The sequence below is a fragment of the Sesamum indicum genome, linkage group LG15 (genome assembly GCF_000512975.1).
Source record: "Sesamum indicum cultivar Zhongzhi No. 13 linkage group LG15, S_indicum_v1.0, whole genome shotgun sequence".
Lineage (NCBI taxonomy): Eukaryota > Viridiplantae > Streptophyta > Magnoliopsida > Lamiales > Pedaliaceae > Sesamum > Sesamum indicum.
This window is the reverse complement of record NC_026159.1, coordinates 834,465-859,141: the sequence shown is the minus strand read 5'-3', so window position 1 is coordinate 859,141 and position 24,677 is coordinate 834,465. Positions and strand designations below refer to the sequence as shown.

At 35.5% G+C, this 24,677-nt stretch overlaps 3 protein-coding genes and 1 long non-coding RNA gene across 5 annotated transcripts; 3 read left to right on the top strand and 1 right to left on the bottom strand.

The window, feature by feature from the left end:
- LOC105177234 (ABC transporter B family member 19) lies at window positions 337–7,964 on the top strand. The gene is made up of 10 exons (XM_011100305.2): window positions 337–1,074; window positions 1,167–1,221; window positions 1,621–1,796; window positions 2,295–2,495; window positions 3,009–3,268; window positions 3,355–3,674; window positions 3,762–3,985; window positions 4,173–4,992; window positions 5,189–5,430; window positions 6,514–7,964. The coding sequence occupies exons 1-10, from the start codon at window positions 829–831 to the stop codon at window positions 7,720–7,722; spliced, it is 3,753 nt and encodes a 1,250-aa protein (XP_011098607.1). The 5' UTR covers window positions 337–828; the 3' UTR covers window positions 7,723–7,964.
- Window positions 7,859–8,996, bottom strand: LOC110013158. The gene is made up of 2 exons (XR_002288314.1): window positions 8,241–8,996; window positions 7,859–8,132 (listed from the first exon to the last, which is right to left on the bottom strand). It is a non-coding gene; the product is annotated as an uncharacterized LOC110013158 (long non-coding RNA).
- LOC105177233 (transcription factor PRE1) lies at window positions 16,039–17,559 on the top strand. Its single transcript, XM_011100304.2, has 2 exons — window positions 16,039–16,291; window positions 17,137–17,559. The coding sequence occupies exons 1-2, from the start codon at window positions 16,157–16,159 to the stop codon at window positions 17,284–17,286; spliced, it is 285 nt and encodes a 94-aa protein (XP_011098606.1). The 5' UTR covers window positions 16,039–16,156; the 3' UTR covers window positions 17,287–17,559.
- LOC105177232 (binding partner of ACD11 1) lies at window positions 20,852–24,188 on the top strand. 2 transcript variants are annotated; one of them, XM_011100302.2, is made up of 5 exons: window positions 20,852–20,983; window positions 22,225–22,381; window positions 22,627–22,702; window positions 22,830–22,943; window positions 23,506–24,188. In XM_011100302.2, exons 2-5 carry the CDS (start codon window positions 22,260–22,262, stop codon window positions 23,932–23,934), a joined length of 741 nt encoding a protein of 246 aa, XP_011098604.1. In that variant the 5' UTR covers window positions 20,852–20,983; window positions 22,225–22,259; the 3' UTR covers window positions 23,935–24,188. The 2 variants fall into 2 exon arrangements, with proteins under 2 accessions (XP_011098604.1, XP_011098605.1); XM_011100303.2 differs by lacking the exon at window positions 20,852–20,983 and adding an exon at window positions 21,049–21,606.

Below are 24,677 nucleotides of genomic sequence, written 5' to 3'. Positions count from 1 at the left end.
TGTGACTGATTATTTTTTTTAATTATAAATTAATCACACAATAAATATATTACAACTGTTATTATGTAATTAATTTAACGCAGCTTAATTGGATATGTGTAAAAAAATTTCATTTGAGGCAGAATTTCTCCAAAGAAAAGGAGGAGTTGGAAAAATTGACAGTGAGATAAAATAATAGCATTGTGCACACATATACCAAAGTATTGGCAGAAGTGAGGGAGGGGAAGGGGGTGGGGGAGATTCCCTTTAACCTGGACAAGACCGTTTTTACAAAACCAGGGTTAATTCTGCACAACTCAACTCTCCCCTTCTCTTTATAAGTAAACCAAACCTCACTCCACACACACACACACTCTCTTTCTTTTTTCTTCTACACACACTGGACTGAATCTCTTCCTTCTCTCTCTCTCCTCACCTCGTTTGACCGCTAGTCTTACTGATATACTGACATTTCCTCCATTTTCCTTTCTCTTTCCGGCAGCCTCTAATTTGAGCTCTCTTTCTCTCTCAGTGAACTCATTAATGAGCTTGTTTATGTATCAACTCACTGCCCGTGATAAGTTACTAGATATTATTACGACTTCAGAACAGAATACTCTCATTTTTTAGATCTCCAGTTCTTCAAGATTCCCATAAGCTTTCTGTGATATATATTATGCTGAAATGGAAAAACCCACCAGAAATAGGAGCATGCAGCTCTCAGTTATATTCAAGATTTGATTTTTATCTTTACTTGAGGTGGTTTTCGTCGAGAGTGATTGAAAACTAGCTGACGGGTTATATCTATATACCCCTCCGAATTCAAGGAAACATTCTTCTCCTTGGGAAATGGCTGAGGCAGCTGACGGGAAAGCAATGCCGGAGTCGGAGAAGAAGAAAGAGCAGAGCCTGCCGTTCTATCAGCTTTTTTCATTTGCAGATAAATATGACATTATTCTGATGATATCCGGAAGCCTTGGTGCTATCATTCACGGGTCTTCAATGCCTGTTTTCTTTTTGCTTTTTGGTGAAATGGTCAATGGTTTTGGCAAAAACCAAATGGATTTGCACAAGATGACCCATGAAGTTGCCAAGGTTTGCTTTCGTGAATTGTTTATTGTTTATGCATAACAATCTTTACTGTGTTAATTAGATCTGACGGTTCATATTTGTGTCGTTTGATGCAGTATGCTCTGTATTTCGTGTATCTGGGATTGGTGGTGTGCTTCTCATCTTACGCAGGTGGGATTTGTGATCTGGGCTCTCTTGATTTTGTTTCCAGCATTTTTGTTATTATAGTCTATAATTAAAGAACTAGTCTTTTGGTAGTATTATAATCAAGTTTTTCATTTCATTGCGTTCATACTGTGTTCGGCCAGTTCACTACGGATCAGTCGCACGTGGTCCGTGGACCGTCTCTTTGTCTTGATCCTATCACCTGTCAATTTCCCCAAAATATTTCCCTATTTTATATTATTCCACCACACATCTCCATCAGTGCTGATACTTCAGAATTTAACATTTTCCCTTAGTTAAAACTTTGTTCTTTTTCAGCAAAATTGTTTGGTATTTTTGCGCTCTTACTTTTATCTTTCTTGAGGGTTAAAACTTAAAATTGAACATTATGCCATGTAAAAGCAGAGATTGCATGTTGGATGTACACTGGGGAGAGGCAAGTGGGTGCATTGAGGAAGAAGTATTTGGAAGCGGTATTGAAACAGGACGTGGGATTCTTTGATACGGATGCAAGAACTGGAGATATTGTTTTCAGTGTCTCCACAGATACTCTGCTTGTACAAGATGCCATCAGCGAGAAGGTCTGTTCTGTTTTCCCTCTCTTCTGATCTGCTACTCCGCATTTTCATTGTTTAATCTCTCTCTCACACACAGACCTCAACGATCACATGGTGTGAGAATTACTGTGTTTTCTGACGGTAAATTGGTATAATCTGCTAGTGGACAATTCTTGCATTAAAGAAGGAAAATTTATGATATGAAGGGGCATTGATGGCCATCAATGCGGGCCCCAAGTACAAATTTCTCACATCTCAATTTATAGCTCATGTTAGAGGAAACTTAGTTAACCTTTACTGCTGCCATCTTTTTCTGCTAGTTGGTTTTTGACTTGGGTTCACTTTAATCACTGTAGACACTCGGATTAAATTGTATGCGTTAATGACTGGGTTTTGTTTAGCTCCAAGTTACAATGATCTTGGGTTTAAAGACTTCTAGCTCATTTATCAGTTGTGCTTTTTAATTTTTTAAATTTTCGATGAAGTTTTGTTGCAAGTAATCTTTGTATTTGGATTCTCTAGGTTGGTAATTTCATTCATTATCTTTCGACATTTTTGGCGGGACTGGTGGTTGGTTTTGTGTCAGCATGGAGGCTAGCTCTACTCAGTGTGGCTGTGATTCCTGGAATTGCCTTTGCTGGCGGTTTATATGCTTATACTCTCACCGGACTCACCTCCAAAAGTCGTGAATCATATGCAAATGCTGGTATAATTGCTGAGCAGGTGAGCTTGGGGCAAAATGATTGTTCTTAATTATTATTTATAATCCTTTATTGGTTAGAAGCTATTTTCCTTTTATGACATCTTAATTTAGAAGGTAGGTTCACTAGAGTAATTGAGTCCTCTATATGCACTACTAATGATTAAATAATGCTGTAGTTAGCATGCGGCTGGAAAACCTCTTTGCCTTTCTTGTCCTCCTTTTCACTTTTCTAATTTTGGGTGAAGGTGTCTCCATCTCCAGGATATGATATTCTTTTTTTTTCCTTAAGAAAAGTCTAAGTGCAGTGGGTAACTTATTACTGCGTATGTATTAGAATTTCACCAACTTCTTTGCTCCCAGTAGCTGCTATATTGACTGGAAGATTTTGTTCGTATGACAATGCCAGTTAAAAATGATCCTGACAGCTGACAGAGTTGAGAATTAACTATTTGAATAGTCTCTTGACTAATGAAATCTTATCCGAATTATTTCATAAATCACGTTTCAAACTAATATTTTTTCTGGTAATGCAGTCGATTGCACAAGTTAGGACAGTATACTCATATGTTGGTGAGAGCAAAGCCCTCAGTGCATATTCAGATCTAATACAAAATACACTAAAGCTGGGATATAAGGCTGGAATGGCTAAAGGGCTGGGATTAGGATGTACTTATGGTATAGCATGCATGTCATGGGCTCTTGTTTTCTGGTACGCGGGTGTTTTCATCAGAAATGGACAAACAGATGGTGGGAAGGCATTTACTGCTATTTTCTCTGCCATTGTCGGTGGCATGTAAGATATGATGCTATAAACTCTTCCTTCATTCTTCAGCCAATAGATAAAGGGATATCGAGGTTCTGATAATTTCATTTCTACAGGAGCTTAGGTCAGTCATTTTCTAATCTTGGGGCATTCAGCAAAGGTAAAGCTGCTGGATACAAGTTGATGGAAATCATCAAGCAAAAACCAACAATAGTTCAAGATGCATCATCAGATGCAAAGTGCCTGGCTGATGTCCATGGAAACATTGAGTTCAAAAATGTAACTTTTAGCTATCCATCTAGACCTGATGTCATCATCTTCAGAGATTTTTCCATCTTCTTCCCTGCTGGAAAAACTGTTGCCGTAGTAGGTGGTAGTGGTTCTGGAAAAAGCACTGTCGTCTCATTGATAGAAAGATTTTATGATCCTAATCAGGGTAACTAAAAAGCTTCATTCCACTTTGAATTGGAGTAACCAAAATTGTGATTTAAACTAAATGTTCTGATGTCATTGAAATGGACAGGAGAAATTTTGCTAGACAATGTTGATATAAAGACACTGCAGCTGAGATGGTTGCGCAATCAGATTGGTCTGGTGAACCAAGAGCCTGCACTCTTTGCGACCACGATACTTGAGAACATTCTCTATGGAAAGCCTGATGCAACCATGGCGGAAGTGGAAGCTGCCGCCTCTGCTGCTAATGCTCATAGCTTTATCACCTTGCTTCCTATCGGATACAACACTCAGGTTGGCTTTGTTTGCAGTTTCCTTTACCTAGTTGTAGATATAAGTAGGCTCCAGCAATGGTTGTGAGTATTTTGCTGATTAGAGTTGACATTTTCATTCAACAACATAGCCATTTTGGCATTCAGGCGATTCTATCTGTTTCTAAGTTGATTTTTGTGCTAAATTAACCTGCCAAATCAAAATCCAGGTTGGAGAACGTGGTGTCCAACTGTCTGGTGGCCAGAAGCAGAGAATAGCTATCGCAAGAGCTATGCTGAAGAACCCGAAGATACTTCTTCTTGATGAAGCAACTAGTGCCCTAGATGCAAGTTCGGAAAGCATCGTTCAGGAGGCTCTAGATCGCCTGATGGTTGGGAGAACTACAGTAGTTGTAGCACATCGGCTATCAACAATAAGAAATGTTGATTGCATTGCAGTTATACAGCAAGGACAAGTTGTTGAAACTGGAACACATGAAGAACTAATTGCCAAAGCCGGTGCATATGCATCCTTAATCAGATTCCAGGAAATGATAGGGAATAGAGATCTTTCAAATCCTTCGACTCGTCGTACACGCTCATCACGCCTTAGTCATTCATTATCGACAAAGTCTCTTAGCCTCCGTTCTGGGAGTTTGAGAAACTTGAGCTATTCTTACAGCACAGGTGCTGATGGTCGATTGGAGATGGTATCAAACGCTGAAACAGATAGAAAAAATCCAGCCCCCGCTGGTTACTTCTGCCGGCTTCTTAAACTAAATGCTCCTGAATGGCCTTATTCAATCATGGGAGCCATAGGATCTATTCTTTCTGGGTTCATTGGCCCAACCTTTGCCATTGTGATGAGTAATATGATTGAGGTATTCTACTACCGAAATCCTGCTGCCATGGAGCGAAAGACGAAGGAGTATGTTTTCATTTATATTGGAGCTGGTCTTTATGCTGTTGTTGCATATCTGATTCAGCACTACTTCTTCAGTATCATGGGCGAGAACCTTACCACAAGAGTTAGAAGAATGATGCTTGCAGGTGAAATACCGATCTTTACGTGGCATTCTTGCTAGCCAGTTCAAGCTCATGATCACAGCACAAAGTTAATGCACGATAATTTTGTTAAGAAAGCTTGATGTTTCACAAGATTATGAAGGATATTCCTTTTTTTCCTCATAATCCATGCAAATTAATTCTTATAAAAAATTTATATTAACTATTTTGCTCATTTCAGCAATTTTGAGGAATGAAGTCGGATGGTTCGATGAGGAAGAGAACAATTCAAGCCTCCTTGCAGCCCGCCTGGCTACCGATGCTGCGGACGTAAAATCAGCTATTGCCGAGAGGATATCCGTGATACTGCAGAACATGACTTCCCTTCTCACTTCTTTCATAGTTGCTTTCATAGTTGAGTGGAGGGTTTCACTGCTTATACTGGCTACCTTCCCTCTTCTTGTCCTCGCAAACTTTGCTCAGGTAAAACCCTTAATCTTTCACTTGTCCAATTATACTGATACTATGTTGGCGTTGAAGTTACTTTTCACTTGGGACAAGGGTGATCTGGTAATTGCACATTAAAAGTTGTCCTATCGAATTTAAACACTGCAGTAAGGTTTTGAATCTTGGAATCCAACTTCACAGTTCCCTTGGCACTACAAGACAAGAACGTAAATACAACACTGCACCACGCTGCTGCACCCTTGTTTCTTTAAATCTGCTGTTTGACTCCTTGAAATTTACATAGTATGAAGTGATGATACAAGAATTTTGTATATTATATTACCTAGCCCTCGGAAAAAGTATGTAAAGATTCTATTATCTCGACAACTTCAAAGACACTGAGAAGAGTAATATCTATTTATCACTGTCATTCTTAATGCCCATATTTTAATACCAAGTACCAAATTTTAATAGGGCTAAAGCTTTTCACCTCCTCTGACACTGCATTGCAGTGAGCCTGATATTTTTGGGACCCCAAGTAGATGAGACAGATGTCAGGGTTTGAATATGGGGTTGATTGGAAATTTACTGTCTTCCAGTCCACTAGATAATTCATGACAGAGATTCTCGTCCCGTGATGACTTTGTATATCATGATTCCAATATATTTTATATCTTTATATTTTCTCTTTTCTTTTAGAGGGGTGTCAGGGTATTGCTAGTCCAGATGGCATTTTTCACATCCTTTGGCGTTCTTGGATTCTAAATAATACCTGTGGTTACGGCACGTTACACACTAGAAATTATGATGCTAGGAGTATTGTGAATGCTATATCTATAGTCAGATGAATTTTCATTGTGAGGAGTGCCTGAAACATGTTTCCAGGTTTAGATGCTTGAAATGTTTAAGTAACATAGCTATATAGATATGGGAGCAAAGAACAGGGTTGGGAATTAATTAAGAATGTAAAACAACTCAACAAATTCATTGTTGGTATCAGAAAATGATATGTTGAGCCGCTATGTGCATGACAGTGATCAGTAATGCTTTTGAGAAAATTACTCTATTTGTTCCATGTGCACAGTGCCCTGACAATTATGTTACATTTGAATGTTGCAGCAACTCTCTCTCAAAGGGTTTGCAGGAGACACGGCTAAGGCTCATGCAAAAACTAGCATGATAGCAGGGGAAGGAGTGAGCAACATTAGAACTGTAGCAGCATTCAACGCTCAAGATAAAATCCTCTCATTGTTTTGCCATGAACTCCGTGTCCCCCAACGTCGAAGTCTCTGCCGCAGCCAATGTTCCGGTTTTCTATTTGGTCTCTCGCAGCTTGCTCTTTATGCATCTGAGGCCTTTATTCTCTGGTACGGTGCCCACCTCGTCAGCAAAGGTGCTTCGACGTTCTCAAAGGTCATTAAGGTGTTTGTAGTCTTAGTCATCACAGCAAATTCAGTTGCTGAAACAGTAAGCCTCGCTCCTGAAATTATTAGGGGTGGAGAAGCTGTTGGCTCAGTATTCTCAATTCTTGATCGGCCCACAAGGATCGACCCTGATGAACCTGAAGCAGAGCCTGTTGAATCAATTCGTGGTGAGATTGAGCTACGTCATGTGGACTTTGCTTACCCATCACGGCCGGATGTAATGGTGTTTAAGGACTTCAGCCTAAGAATTCGAGCAGGGCAGAGCCAAGCCCTAGTTGGTGCCAGCGGATCAGGGAAGAGCTCCGTTATAGTGCTGATAGAAAGATTTTATGATCCTATTGCTGGAAAAGTTATGATAGATGGAAAAGACATTAGGAGATTGAACTTGAAGTCTCTTCGGCTGAAAATCGGTTTGGTCCAGCAAGAGCCCGCACTCTTTGCAGCCAGCATTTTTGACAACATTGCTTATGGGAAAGATGGGGCGACTGAAGCCGAGGTAATAGAAGCAGCAAGAGCAGCAAACGTGCACACATTTGTCAGCGGATTGCCCGAGGGATACAAAACCACAGTTGGTGAAAGAGGCGTTCAACTATCAGGAGGGCAAAAACAACGCATTGCAATTGCACGGGCCGTTCTTAAGGACCCATCAATCCTTCTACTCGATGAGGCAACAAGCGCCCTCGACGCGGAATCAGAATGCGTGCTACAAGAAGCACTAGAAAGGCTAATGAGAGGGCGGACCACCGTTCTCATAGCCCACCGATTATCCACCATACGCGGGGTCAACAGCATTGGTGTGGTTCAAGATGGACGCATTGTGGAACAAGGGAGCCACGGCGAGCTAATCAGCCGGCCGGAGGGCGCGTATTCGAGGCTATTGCAACTGCAACATCATCGTGTATGAAGAATGATAATATGATAAAGAAAAAAGATCAGTATGGGCCCATTAACCATTGTTTTGATATCTTTTTGTATGATGGTGATAGTTGTAGATATTGGGATGGGAAGACCATAATTCAGCGTGTTGACTCCATTCCCAGTGGAGATTTGTGTGCTAAAAATATATAATAACTTGGATGCATGATCGTGAGCATGACGCTGTGTTTATCATCTTCTGGGCTCGAGGGGACATTGATTACCTTCTCTTTATAAGTCCAGATCCTTCTAACAAAGAGAAAAAAAAGCAAACACCTGATTTTTATGACTGAATTCTCCTTTGCCTTTTTCCCCGTTACATGTGCTTCTTCGTGTTCTTTCCAGGTTCTGGAAGACAGACAGCCACCTTTTTACAATCTTTGTGGCCGACACAAACTACTGGATAGTTACACAACAGCAAAGAGATCGATTAGACTCATCTCCTCTTTCTAATATATAATAATAATGGAAACACATTGATTGGAGCATATGGGCTTGAATTATTACCGGAACAAAGAAAGAACATGGGCATGGCCAATCAATCATCACACAAAAAAGTTAACGACTTTGAGCTAATATGTTCCTTTCCTCAGTGGAAAATTACGTAATTAACGTAGTTAGTGCAATAGAAAACTCAACTGGATCCTTTGTTTTGATCAGAGACATGGTGATGATGACGTATAAAAGCAGTATGTACAGTGTAAACCTGCCATCTCACCATAATTGAGATTGAAAGTTGAGTGGGTGAATGAGGGAGGTACAGTACAGCGAAAAGTGTGCACTTGTTTCCAAAAGCAACAGACAAGTTTGATAGCTCCAATTCCAAGTGATATTAGTAACTGCATTCATCAAATAAAGGAGGACACTACTTGCAAGAAACACATGAAAGCCACCAATCAGTGGATGGCAGCACACCACCTAGTAATTCAACTCACTTTTTTTTATTTAGAAATGATTCAACTGACTTGTTGGAAGATAATACCATAAAAGCAAAGGGTTTGTGAAGAAGATCTGCAAGCCTCAACAATTGGGTTGGAAATGAAGATTTAGGAAATTGGAGGGCCCAATGCCCCATCAAAAACTGGTTGATGAATCAGAAGCGTTGGATTCATTTTACATCTGTAAAGAGATAAATGATTAAAGCTCATGGTCCACCTGCGCCTGCTGCCTTTTTTCACATCAAACTTAGTTGCATACTTATTAATCCATCTCACTTCCCATTTGTTTAATAAAGCAGCAACAATCAGATCAATCAAACTCATATCCACCCATGTAATCTAATCTAATTATATTTTTTTTTTACAATAAATTATATTTTGCCATCCAACTATACTCGTTTTAATATCTTATCATTTAAATTTATTTTTATATCAACTTTGTAAAAAAACAATCATACACGACAACTCATACTCATTGATACATGTGTAAATAAATGAAGGGAAGGCAGATTTTAGTGTCTTTATTATGGTGATGGTGATGGTGATGGCAGCTGCAAAATTTGACTTTGTGAGTGGTCATAGATTTTTGCCTGTTACTATATTCCTCCAATTCTCCTTTCCATATTCTCTTGTTTTCTTCTGCTCAAATAATATATTACATCTTTTGCTTTCCTTATTACACAAATAATTCTTACCCATATCTAATTATTGGGTAAAATACAATTTGCTCTCTTAAATTATCTATCATGTAATAATTACCTCTAAACTAATAAATATAATACTTACCCTTTATAATTATATTTTTAGACAACCCTTATATTATATATATAGTTCAATTTTTTTCTAGTGATTTTTGCATTTTAGGTTTAATTAAAATTTTCTTAATTGAAAAGCATATCTTTTATTTATAATAAAATAAAATATAATTAGTAAGTTAAATAGTTTATTTTTTTTTTACAGATTCAAAGCTAATTAATAAATGAGTACAATAAATACTCTAAAAAAATTATGAAATTTTTTTATTAATTTGGTGATAAAATTAAGTTATGTATAATTAAAGTCGATCAAATTCGATCATTCATAATTATGTATAATTTAAAAAATAATTAATTACATAATAAATATTATACCATTATTAAGTAATCGATGAATTTTGACCGAAGTTGTCATGCGGAAAAAATTATCAGGTGTAGTGTATTTTTATGATATCAGGTAGGATACTTATCACTGTAACCAAGCGTAGCTTTTGGTGAAATTATATTCACGTGAGAAGCACGTGGCAGCTGGAACCGGACTGGATTGGAGGGAAATCCAACAAGAGACTGTCCTTTTAAGAGAGAAATAAATCCTGTGTCAATTGACCCACAAAGCCCATATTTTAGGCCCATCTCGATGTATTTTGATTCTTAATAAATATAATTCGATGGGCTCACCTTTTGTTTGGGCTTCACTGAATATGGATGAAGCTCGTGAGCCCAATGCAATATCTGGAGAAACCCAACCCAATTTTTATTCCTGTCATGGGGTTTCTGGAATTATTACATTTGGGTAATGGATGAATACTGTCTAAAATCTCATAAATAGATTGCTCATTGTTTGGTACAGATTGTGCATGGCATATATTGGACCCACATTTGAATTCTCAATTACTACATAAGAAAAAAAATAGTAAATCATGTGATATATATATATAAAAGAACTACTCGAATATATATCTGTCACTCTATTAATTAATGAAAGGACTACTCGAATAATTTGAATATAATTATATTTGTTGTTACAAAATATCTATTTATATATCAGAATCAAGTATTCAATTTTAGATGCATCGAGATCCTATCGTATCATGTCGGCATTCATATCACATAATAATATTCTCGATTGCAACATAATATATATATATATATTTAAATGGTCATAATTAAAATTGGTAGGTGCAGCAAATTAAAGATAAATTAATGAAATGTGGGAGGGATACAATACATATATATATATAGATGGGGTCAATTAAAGAAAAATATTGGATGGATCTGACATGTGAGTAGGGGGGTAGACAAAAGTATGGTAATTTAAATAGGTTGGCTGTTTTAGGAAATGTGGTTCCCTTAATAATATAGGGGGTAGGGGGCCACGTGTCGTGTCGTGGGTGGATAAGAAAGGGGGCATGTGACATGATTTGGGACAATGAGATTTGCCACACTCTCGTGGTTATGTCTGTAACAAGGAGGGAAAACAATTAATTGAGAGACTCGACTTTTGGTGGAACCCTTCCCCCCCCCCCCCCCCCCCCCCCCCCCCCCCCCCCCCCCCATCACCTCCCAACATCACAGTCATTACTCTCATGTGCCTATCATGTGATCCCTTCCCATTATTGTCACACTACATACAATTAATTTCCTCTTCATTTCTGCTGCTTCCACATTATATGTACTACTTATATGCCTTCTATGTATTTGCACAATATCTATCTATATATATATATCTTTAACAATTATTTTGTTTACATAAGTTGATGTTCACTTGATCTGATGTTAAAATTGGGGTTATGTGATTTTAAATTTACGTCCTTGAACTTTGTCTCAAGTCGTCAAGTTGAATATCCTAGAAAACACAGTATAAGCTTTACTATAATCTTTTCAAATTTAAATTAATAAAGATAGTATGGAAATAATTTGAGTAGTGTTAAAATAGTAAATAAAGAGTGTACTTGGATATGCACTTATGTTACTAGTCGAGTTGTACGAGGTTCCTAAATGATTCAAATTGATCCAATGATGAATAGCCGGTTGTTAAGGTTGATGATGTTAACAATTAGGATCGGGTCAAACTGGCTCGAGCAAAAAATACGTAAATCCTCAAAGTGTTTGATTATTTTCTCTATGTCTTGTAGTGTTTCAATCGTTTTTTGAATTTTAAGTGTGGTCCCTACATCATAATTTACTATCTCTCTTCACATGGCACTGGTAGGAGGCTTCAAATTATTTTTTTATTTTGATTTATTGCCTTTTTTTTGGGTATAATTAATTACTCACACAACTTTGTTCGATATTTTAACTCTAGAAATAAAAAGTTACTCTATTTCAGACTCTCAAGTTTCAAACTTTTATTAATTAAGGTAATTAATATTGTCAATTATTAATTATCGTTGCACGTAGTCCCAACAAGCATATAAAAAAATTTGTGATGTGAAATGAAGAGAAAAAAATATATTATAATCATAAGTTTATTCAAAATATTAAAATTTGTTAGAAAAAACAAACATTGAGAAGTTTGCAAAGAAAAACAAGGAGCAGTGGGTTAGAAAAAAAATATAAAATTGTGATATTATTAAAAAACTTTAAAATACCTATTCTAACCAAATTTGTTTTAAAGGAAAGAAATGAAATTAAAGGTAAATTTGGGTATTCAAAAATTAATACGACTAAAGATTTTCTTTTATATTATTATAGATGAATAGGTGTTACATTTTTCTCAAGTTAATTAAGGAATGAAATAAGGGTTTGATTATAGAGGAAAAATGGAAGTCGAAGCCTTCATATATGATGCATACAAAAAATGTACATATCGAATAAATAGTATGAGCAAAAACTTTGGTGCTTTGCCTATTTGGAGTGGAAAGTGGCGAAACAAATGCTAGATGATGAAAACATATAAATGAGTGAAGGAATTTCTATAAATACTTTTATAGAAGTGGTGAATATGGTCGATTTCTCAGGGATTGATTTTAAGTTGGTTTCTTCAATAAAATGATTGGGGGGGGGGGTTGATTGTGATAAGATTAGAAGAAAGACAATCAAATAAGATGGATAAATATGATAGGAGACTTTTCCGGTTAAAGTTCAGTTCATGCTTGATTTCATTAGTTGATCATTGATGCAAATATAACAATCGTTCAAACAGATAAACAAGTTATGGTCATTGGTACGATTTAACAACCTCACATTTTATTACCTTTTCGTTAATCAAAGAACGCCCGTTGACTAAATCCAATCAATGAATAATTTTGGGAACGTTGACAAAATTTAATTCATCAACAACATTAACAATTAGAAAGGTCCGATTCTAACCAATAAATTCCCTAGAGGATTTATTTTAAGTTAGATCAACATTCCCTATAACATAATTAACTACTATAACATAATCAACCATGCTATTTGCTACTAATTATTGAACTAAACAAACAATTATGGATTTGCAAGTTCAATTAACTAAGTAAATATTCTTGATAATAAATATTAATTGGCCATATTATCCACGAATTAGATTGTTTGTAATAAGAGTACAGAGAATAACATGAATACCTATTTAAACGTAAGTAGTAAGCATAACTTAGATCTTACAACTTTAGGGAATCAAGCAATCGTCATAACATTAATCAAAAAATAAAACACTTAACTTAACATGCTAATAGAAGAACACCTAAAGAGAAGTGAAAATCCATTAGCAAATCGGCAATGTATTAAAACAAAAGAGAAGTCAAGAGATAGAATAATGGATCCTCCAAAAGGTATGAGATGCCTCCCTATTTATACTATTAGCACATCATAAATCTTGACATAAAAGACGGGTATATTAATGATTGTTTTTAAAAAGTTAACAAATCAATCCCTTGTATTAAACAAGTATTCCAATCAAAAGATCCTACTAAAATTAATCAGAAATCATTCCTTTTTCCTTTGCAAAATTCACTCCTTTCCTTTTCTATAGAGTTGACTGTAGCATTAAACGTGGACGCGGCTGGTCGAGTCTGTAAGTCTGTCATGATGTACTCCTTCCTTTAAATGTCTTCAAATGCCACTTTTAGCTCTAATTTACTATTTTTTTACTTCCCATCATAGCTTTTATGCTCAAAATGCAATAAAATCATATGATTATGAGTATTTAGTTTTAAAAAGAAGATATTATTATCATCAAAATATGACAAATTGTGCACTTATCAATACAAAATCAAAGTTCTAAGTATGAAATAACAATACTTCTTTAAGCTAACATGGGAGCAAAAAGAATAAAAAGTATAGTAGGTGAGCTTAAAGAGTGTAATTTGTAAAACATATGCATGTGTAAAGGTGTCTCTCTGACCGTGTCCTTATGATCGTGTCAATGTATTTCTCCTATTGGGATCTTTCTATTTATAAGCAACAACAAGGTTTTCGGAGAAAGTCACAAATTCGGGAGATCATGGCCTCAAAATTGTTGGATAATGTTGATCCTTCCTCAAACTTGGTGCAAAGTCCTTTAGTGGTTGGCTGATCCCCTCGAATTTGAGGAGTAGCTGGAGGATACCCCAAATTTCGAGAGGCTGTTGGAATCTATTGCAATCTTCTAGGGGAAAAAGCTTAGTCCCATTTGGATTTTTAGGGAGGTTGTTGAGAAGTCCTTCTCCTAATTGGACTCCAAATCTATTAGGGTTTAGAATACTTCTCTCTGGGGACGCCACGTGCCCTTGAGGGCCTGTTGGTCCTCTATTTTATGGGGGACATCTATCTGGGCCTCCTAGTGGGTCTGTGAGGCCTTTTGATCAAGGCCCTCTCAGATTTGGCCGATTAGGCTTTTATTTTGTGGGGAACGTGTGCTTGGGCCTTCTCCCGAATTGAGTCCTCTGGGAAATACCATAAATCTTGCATTTTTTTTTAAATTTTTTATAATTTAAATTTTTTTGGACAATCAATTTTTATGCACGTTAATATCATAATATAAACGGAGAGAAAGTCAAGAAATTGATAGATGAGTAATAAGAGAAAGCGAGTGTCCAATGATCACATGGTCATGTATATTCAGACATGCACATGAAGGCCCACATTGTTAGTACAATAACTAACACACGATATTAACTTTAATGCCAACTTGTTGAGATATGCCCTAGCTACATTTCCAATATTAATTAATTTTATTTATTAAAAAAGGTTATTTTTATTTTTTCTCAAAATAAAAAAATGAATACTTCCACTACTTACTTACAAACTGAGGCCATTAAAAGGTTATTTATATATGTGCAATATATTTTATACTATTTTGAATTCCATTCTACTGTGATATTTATTATATTCTCAATTGATTTAATTGACCACTTCGCACATATATTGATTATTAATTATTGAAATCATGATATTGTTATAATTGATTCAATTACTCCATGCCTGGTATTAGGGATGGCAAATGAGCGGATAGGATCAGGTTTGGGTTGGGTTCAAATGAATCGGGTTCAAAATGAGTTTAAATGAATCGGTTCAAAATGGGTTGGGTTGGATTAGTATAAATGATTTTATTAATTTGAATTTGAACATTTCAAAATTTCATGCAATATTTGGAAAGAAAAAAAGGATAATATTTGAATTATTGAAAAAGGTAATTACTACTTGTAATGTAATACGATTAAACTCGTATCACACGTCATTTTTGTCTAATGACCATGTACATTAAGATTTATTTGGTAATTATGAAGTAAAAAATTCGATAAAATATCTAATAAAATACATTCTATCAAACTAATTTATATAACTTTTTGAATGTTCATCTTGAATCAACAGCAAACCGTACAATTAGTTTTTTATATTTGTTGAGAGACAATTTTCATATGTGTGTGTGAGAGAGAGATGTGAAAGTGTGTATATATGAAAAAAGAGAAGTTGTGAGCTAATTTGTGCGTGTGAGAGAGAGTGAGTATACGAGGAAAGAAGAAATGGTGGGTTCTTTTAGTTTTTTTATGAGTTGAACCCATTAAGACTCATACTAAGTCCATTATTAACTCATATCCATCACATAAAAAATATATTTTATTTAATTCCAATCTATATCAACCCATTTTAAAATATGACAAACTAGTTGAATTGAGTTAAACAGATGATTTTGCCACCCCTACCTGGTATATACATTAATGGACCAGAATCATGACTTTTGATATTATTAAGCCATAATTAGTTTAGTGACAATTAAAGTAAATTTCATTTTCCCAATAATATTGAATTAGTGTTATTTGTTTGAATGATGTTAAGAGATGGATAGTGAATGAAAAGGGGTATGGGTAGGGGGCTGGGGGTACGTACACAGAATGGAACTGTCTTCTTCACCTCCAACATATATCACTCTCTATGTTGTGCTGCTTTTCTCACTCAGAGTCAGAGTAATTATCTCTATCTTTTGTGGTCCATATAACCTTATCATTATTATTATTATTATTACTATTATTATTATTATTATTACACGATGATATCATTTTTTGTTCTCATATAATCTCCTAGACCTACCACCTACCTACCTAGCTAGCTAATAACTCTCTGATCTCCACTCCTCTATATATAAAAACCCCTTCTTCTTCTTCCTTTTTTTCCTCTTATATATTATATATATATATATAAATCATTCAAAACTACATCTTCTCGCAATTAATTAATTTTCAGCTTTATTTATTAATATCTTCCTCTTCTTTTCTCAAATCGTCGAATTAAATAGGCATTTAAATTGTATTATATTTTTTAGAATATCATCATGTCGTCGTCTGGGAGAAGGTCAAGACAGTCAAGTTCTGGTAGTTCCAGGATAAGCGATGATCAGATCATTGATCTCGTCTCCAAACTCCACCAACTCCTTCCTGAAATTCGCACCACCAGGCGTCCAAACAAGGTATTATATATATACGTACATCTCTACTTGCAATTTCATTCATTCAATATCTGCACACTACTCATCATAAGTACCCCAGCTACATACCTTCCTACTTAGTACTCTAAGTTGAGAGTATTGCTGCATGGGAAATTCTAATCATTTATATTAATACACTTGTTCTACGATTGGCGTACGCTTCAGAAAAAATGACCAATCACAATGCAAGTTTATCTTATTTACTGTGTGATTGATTAATTTGAGCAAAAATTTTGGTGCTCCATATATGGATATATATATATATATACACCTTAATTAGCAGTTGCGATTTTGTGTGTGATGGAGTAACTAATTGATTAAAATATTAATTAGGGTTGGAATGGTTGAAGGTCAACAATGTTCATTAAAAGGTGGTTTTCAGTTGAGTGATCCGGTCTGTAAAGGGAAATATATGTTTTATATGTAGACAACAATATGATGAATTAATTCCTTGATGGATGGTGGAGATTTGGATATATGATGATGTGCATATATCTTATATATGTGTAGCCTAACCTAGCTAGTACAAATTGTGTCTAAAGTTATTAATATTGTCTGTTCACGACTACTACTCGTGGTTTCTCCACTGCAATGCATATATATATATATATATACACTTGTGTCAGACACGCCATGTCACGTTGCATGTCATCCTCCTCCCTCTCTACTTAATTGTTTCATATTGTTACTGTTTCACATGAATACATATGCACATTCAATTTCCTTAAACATGAAAAGATATTACATGTAATTAATAATTAAGGCATATATATATATATGTATGTTGTCATACACTAAGCAATTCATGTAATAAATTGAGCATGCAGGCATCTGCAAATAAGGTGCTTCAGGAGACCTGCAACTACATCAGAGACTTGCACAAAGAGGTGGATAATCTGAGCGAGAGGCTATCCCAGCTGCTGTCTACCATCGACGCTAACAGCCCTGAGGCTGCAATAATTAGGAGCTTAATCTAAGTAATCCATACATCATCATATATGTAATAATTAAATTCAAGCCAATTACTAGAATATATCTATATTGTGGGCTTAATTATCAATTAATTAATTAGTCATTAGTATATCTGAGATACTTATTTTAAGTGTCCATATCCATGGATCCATGCTGTACTTACCTAATATTATTTAATGATGTCGTATTAAATTAATAATGGGAGTCTCCGTACTCAATTACAAGGATTCCTAAAACTTATGTACGCCATTTTTTGTTTTAATATTTCGTATTTTTCATGTGTTTTGATTTCGGGGATAATGTATTCTATTCAGGCATTGATATCTATATATATATATATATATATCAATGGAAAATTTTAAATTATTATAGCAAAATATTATATATACTCATCAACCTTTTATAAAATTAACTTTCCTTAATTAAGTTTGACATAGTTAAAATTAAACTGTCGCTAATTAAAAGATCCTCTTAATTAAGAAAATACATCTTTTGCCACGTCGACGACATGATTATATATAGAAAAAAGAATTGTTAATTAAAATCTTGTCTCCACCAAAAATAAATAAATGAATAAATACATAAAATAAAAAGTGATCAGGCTATCACTGGTTTTGATTAACCTTCTACGTACCTCGCTATCTATTTGTTTTCTTGCAATATTAATTACATCAAATCAGTAGCTTGTCAGCTAATGTGTAATTATTTGATGTTTAATTTCATTTTCTTTCATAAGATTACTAATGTCAAGATGATGATCAGCGTACGTCCACCAAAGGTGACATGAACATGATAGCAATTACGTAAATTGTCATGCAATTAGGAATACATTGATTTAACGCTTAATAGAGAAGCTGTCCGGAAATGGCAAAGATTAATGTATAATCAGGGGGACAGATCTGCACCCCAATAGGGGATAGAAAGGGACATAGCTTTTCTGGCTTAAAACTCCTGTCTTAATCAAAAACAGCCATCCATAATTGCTGTATTAATAATGGACAATCGTCGGTCGCTAACCCCCCATTCATCACTCTACCCCGAATGCTTCATTTTCTATTTTAAATCCTATTACATCTTTTACCATACTTAATATAGGGTAAATTATATTTTTCTTCTCATAAGTGGACCAGATTCCAATTTTAGTCCTATACTAAGGGCGATTCGTACATTTGGTCCCATAAGTGGATTTTTTTTCCAATTTCAGTCCTGGTTAGAGATTTCCGTTAAAAATTAACGACAACTGCTGAAATCCGTTAGATGCTGTTAAATATGGAGGGAAAGCATGTAGACAGGGCATTTCTTGCATCTTGCATCTCTGTGTTCTATATTTTTCTTTGTCTTTGGTTGATTGTTGTATTTTTACAGTATTTTACAGGCCGTTTTTCAATATTTTTTCACTTGATTGCTCAAGTTTTTGGTTGAAGATGGAATATTAACCATAACATAATATTACGTACAAAATTACATATTGCCGATTACAACATAATGATAGAGTAAAAAATAAAGATTACATATCCTAAAATAGCAACCTAATATTGCCGAATATATGAAAAATTGGAGAATATACTCCAAAGAAAATTGATAAAGACTCAACCAAAGCAATATTTAAACAACACCATAAGCCAAGATACAACTAAAAAATAAACTAAAACAGTTTGTCTTCGTTGCATCTGTGCAATTTTGTCCTACATTCTATTCAGTTTTCGAAGCAATCCGGGTATGATAACCTTTGTCCTTGCACACATCGGCGGATCTTTCGAACGAAAAAAATCACATTCGCTTCTTTTTTTCGTACACCTAAAATACCTCTTACCTGAGTTGTCGTCGGTCCATGAGGTTTTCAAAATCGCAAGCCTTCCACAATGACAAAAATTTTCTCTATTACCAGCCATATGAGATTTTTTTCTACTAAATGCAAGAGAGAAATGAAGAAATGGGATTTAAATAGAAGGAAGATGGTATAGTGTAATTTCCACCAAGTTGTTGATTTTCCCTCAAATTCTCCATGTTTTCACTCCAATTCTACATGCTTTCCCTCCATATTTAACAGCACCTAACGGATTTCAGCAGCTGCCGTTAAGTTTTAACGAAAATCCCCAACCGGGACTGAAATTGGAAAAAAATCCACTTACGGGACCAAATGTGCGAATTGCTCTTAGTATGAGACTAAAATTAGAATCGGGTCCACTTATGGGACCAAAAATGTAATTTACCCCTTAATATACGCATGCCTCCCATGTTGTATCAAAATAAACATTATATATTTATTTAAGGATATATATTATATATATAATGTATATGTGGAGTATTTTTACCTGAATTAGGCTTGATTGAACTAAACCCATCACAAAATATGATGTATTTACTATGTAATTGATCATTTTTTTTAATTGCACACCAATTAAATTAATAACAAGTATATTGTACTTGGCATATGATTGGTTTAAATTTAATTAAGTTAGGTCCAAATTAATTTTTTTCCGTATATAATATATATATAAAGTTACTTAACAAAATTTAAAATAAAAAATTGTGATTAGGACTACTAAGCATTTTCCTGTAGGATATATTGTAGTGGTCACCTGAAGAGATGACACCAAATCCATCCATTAATCCTTCCTGGATTGATAAGCATGCATGCAGATCTCGTAAAAATGAGACATCCTATGACAGTACACAGACAATGGTCTTGAAATGATTTGGATGAGTACTAGTACACACCATGTAATAATAATTAATTAATAATATTATTGACTAATGACTAGGCTAGCTAGCTTTTAATTAGCAATCACTTTGCGAAATTAATTGCCTTAATTGTCACCTTTTTCCAATATTATTATTAGTAACAACGTGGGTTCCGCCAACACTTATTATGTCGGCACCTTTTATATATATATATATATATAATTTTCAATCATTAAAATGATAATGAAAGTGCAAAATATGTTAGTTTATATATATTTTTTTCTTGAAAATATATTCATTTAATATAAAATATAATTTTATTAATTAATTTAAATATATTTTTAGTTTTACACGAAAATTTAAACAAAAATAAAAATATATATTTTTTCACTTTAAACTATAAACAGGTTGTAAATCTCATCCCTCTCTCACGCACGCAATGTATCCGTCATGCTCGTGAATAAAACAAACCTGACGTCGTCGTTTATGGATTTCTTGTGCTAAGCCCGTGCATGTATAATGGGCCGAATCCAATGAAGCCGGGAAAGCAGTAGTATTAGTGCCCAAATCCATTTTATTTTTGGGCCACAACTGGGCTTTTTAGTTGTGGGTCAATCAGACTATCCTAAATGACCCAATCCCAGCCCGATTGAGAGATATAATGTTTGCAAGTCGTAAACCGCCATTCTTCCAACACGTTTTTATTTAAAGGCGGAAGTAATAACAATTTGGTATGACTGTGAAAATGATGAGATGAGGCCCGCTTTCCAACAGGGAATTCATCTGTCAGGATAAATATGCGTTGGCGATATCTGATTCGTTGCAATTTGACAAGGTCACGTGAGAAGTCCGTGATCTTATTGACGGTTGGTCTGCTTATTGCCACTGCCAACAATACTCGTAATAATAGTCATAGCACCCACGACCCACAGACACACTCGCGTATTCATTGGTTTCTTGCTCTCTGTCACTGTGGCTGTGACTGTAATAGCATCCTCCAGACCATTACCGGACAAGGTTTGCAGTAATACTCCTCTCTTACCAAATTCCAGCCTTGAACGAGCTTCTTTTCACTCTTCCTCTATAACTGCTCTATGTCAAGTGCTTGCCTGTGTTGAAATTTTTACATTTGTATATATAGAAAAATCCTTGTGCCCGGTTCATCTTTTTAGCTGTTTAATGATTTTTTTTAATCTGCGTATGTCGCGATTTCATTTCCCCGTCTGTAGAAAGTGTGTCTCGGACTGTTACTTCGTATTTGGTAGAAATAGAAGTCGTTCTTCAAATAGTTGTTTGAAGGTGCATTCTTTCTTCGGACTTTTTTGGTTTCTGCAGTTCATCATAGATGTTGTTTTTAAGAAGAATGTATTTCATAGCTGGTTTAAGAAATTATAGAGTAAAAACCATCGTTTTAGAATTTAACTTATAAAAAGAACAATCTTTTTAATGATCCAATGAGGGAGCAAATGTATAGATTGGTGTGCATGACGAAGAGATATTTGCGGAAAATGAAAAAATGTTTTTCATCTAACTTGTTCGTGCAATTTGGCATTTTGAGTTGAGATTCGAGAAAAATATGGTGACCGCTGGCATGCATCAGTGAACTTGTCTTGGAATTACTGAGACCTTACAATGTCAAGGTACAACGTTTGCCGAGCAGCATGTCCTCTTTCTGTATGCTATTTGGTATATAAAATTCCTCCAGCGGAATTGTTTATGAACCTTTCGATTATTTAACATTTTCTCTAACCTTCTCACGTTTGATTTATTCAGATTTATTTCCGCAATGGCTTTCACTACAAAGAGAGTTGTTCTTATATTATTTGTTATCTTTTTTCCTATTTGATGATGGCCTTGTCTTTGCTTGATAAGTACATAGGAGCACTAGTTTTTTCATGGATGTCTGTGTCTTATGAATATTGTAGTATTTAATCACATACTTCATCAATTGAATTTCTTTGTATTGGTTATAGCAAATGAGATATTTCAAATAAAATTAAGGTAAATGCATGTTCGGAATAAATTTGGGTGTTTCTCAAACTTCCTTATCACAGTCCCATGTGTTAATCATACAGATTGGTTACCACCTGTACGAATTTCTCCGTTCATGCATGACTATCTGCCTGCTGTATAGTATGTTCAGGAGCTCATAATAACCACTGCATTCTTATAGTTGGCATAGTGGTCTTGTGGAGACAAGTAGTTTTTCTTCCTCTGTAAATTTTACTCAATTATAATGCATTCATTTTTCCTAATAGATTGACTCGCCGAAGCAACTAAGCAGCACGTGTAAATGGAGTATGAGGTGGGTACTTATATGGTAGAAGTCATTGGGCTTTCACCAGAAGCAAGTTGGGAAGACGTTTACCAGTTCTTCCTTAACTGTGGAAGTATTAAACGCTTAGAAATAACGAGGTAGCTTAGCTGTCATTTCTTATGTTGGTTGCTAATGCATTTCTGTAAATGATACCATGATAGTAGATCGATCTCTAAGGGATTTACATAGCTTGAGTCCTGTAATAATCTAATTTACTACTTTGACTTGTAAAACTTGTTCTAATGTAGAGGTTAAATTTAAGCCCTTACTACACTGTGCTTTTCTAGTGGAGTATTACTTTTATCCCCAGTTTGCTCAACTGAGGCTGATAATTTGATGGCAGAATAAGTGCTGACATTTCTATAGCCCATGTCGAATTTGAGGAAGCTTATTCCGTGAAAATTGCTCTTTTTCTCAGTGTAAGTCCCTTTTATGCTTTGTCACTACAGTAACTTTTGTTTTGACAATTGTTTTCAGGCAACAAAGTCGAGCAAAACTCAACTTTCATGTAGTTCCAATGGTCTTTCTTTTCTTATGTGATTCCAGGGGTCTGAGATTGCTGGTCAGCCAGTAGCGATATGTAGCTGCGGAACATATAATGTTGATCCATCTCCATATCTTGTTGATTTTGGGGAGGAGGAGAATGGAAGTAACTCAGTGGTATGCACTATTTATCATTCCAGTATTTGGTTAACTGATTACATGAAATTCCTGCTATATTTGGCTTCATAATGTCTCCAAAAAAGGGATCGTGATTCATGTTTATTTTGCTTTGACTGAATATATATAATTTACTAAAAATCAATTAATTTTCAAACTACTTCACCTTAAACCTTCACAAGTATCATTTTCGGGCAACTGCTATATTCTTTACAGATGGCTATTGATGTTGTTTAGCCAATGGTTGGAGACCAGCATGGAGTCTCTGCATAATCAACGGTTGTGAATGAAGTGGATAACAGTTATTTGTAATGCAGAGAAACAGGATTTAGTAGTGCTTCTTACATATTCACTAGCAACTTAAAACAAGTGTTTCGAGCTTTTATGATTGATAATTCATGGAAAATAACAACCAGGGACCCGCCAAAGTGGTCCTATGGTGTAGAAACAAACAACATCTTAAACATTTTCCATGTACCCAATTGAAAATTCTGTTATCTTACAGCTAATGCAAAATGTGTTGGTCTACTTAAGGGATCTTGGTTCCTAAACTTCCTTATAGGCAACACATTCCAACAGCTTTATTTCTACTCCTGGAGAAGCTATGACAGTAGTGCAAGGAGTTATGCAAACCATGATCTTGAAGGGCTACGTATTAAGTAAAGATGCACTGTCAAAAGCCAAAGCTTTTGACGAATCCCATCAAGTTTCATCCACTGCAGCCGCCAAGGTTGCAGAACTGAGCAAAAAGATTGGACTTACTGATAAAGTCCATTCAGGAGTAGAGGCCGCAAAATACGTGGATGAGAAGTACCATGTTTCGGAGGTGACGAAGTCAGTGGCATCATACACGGGTAGAACAGCTGTGGCTGCTGCAAATGCTGTGGTTAACAGCAGCTATTTTGCCAAAGGGGCTCTCTGGGTTTCAGGCGTCCTGGATAGGGCAGCTAAGGCTGCTGCGGACTTAGGTAACAGAGGTGTCGAGAAATGACGATTGTGGAGAAAAAAGTGCCTGTTTGATTTTTACTTTACTGGAAAGGACTTACCACAATGTAATATTCCTGCAGCATTTCTTATGACTGTATGTACGGTTATAAATTGCTGGTCTGGTGACATGTTGGGGTTATTTTCAATTGTTGTCTTCCCCCAATCATAAGATTTCTACAGATTGTAATGAATGGTCCACTTGCATATCCTTGTTAACTTGATTAAAAACATTTGTACAAAGTGGAGATATTTTCAGCAGTTCTTGCAAGTTTGATGCTTCTTGAAATCCACATTTAGGATGGTGGAACCTGGGAATATGGCATTGTCCCAACAAGCTCATTAAATGCCTGGTCGTTGGTTATGCATGGAGATTCCAATCAAATGTTGCAAGAATTGAATGATTAACATAATTTTTCGTTATCGAGCTGAATAGATGTGCTTGGTTGAAAAATAAAAGCCACACGAATCTGATAAGAAATAGTTGCTTTATTACTCATCCATCCCCTGTTTGCTGGCTTGTTGTTGGCTTCCTTTTGTGGGTTATTGCAAACTTCCACTGAAAATGACTGATTGAAATCACACTCCATGTATTTATCTTCTCCTGCTTTTCCCATATTCAAGAGCCCACATGCTCGTGGTTCATATCAACATAAATGACACATTTCTTCTCAAAAAACAGGGGAAGAAAGAAATTTCTGCAGATGCCCACAAATTGTGTACGCATGATTTGTAGTATCATTCCAGTGT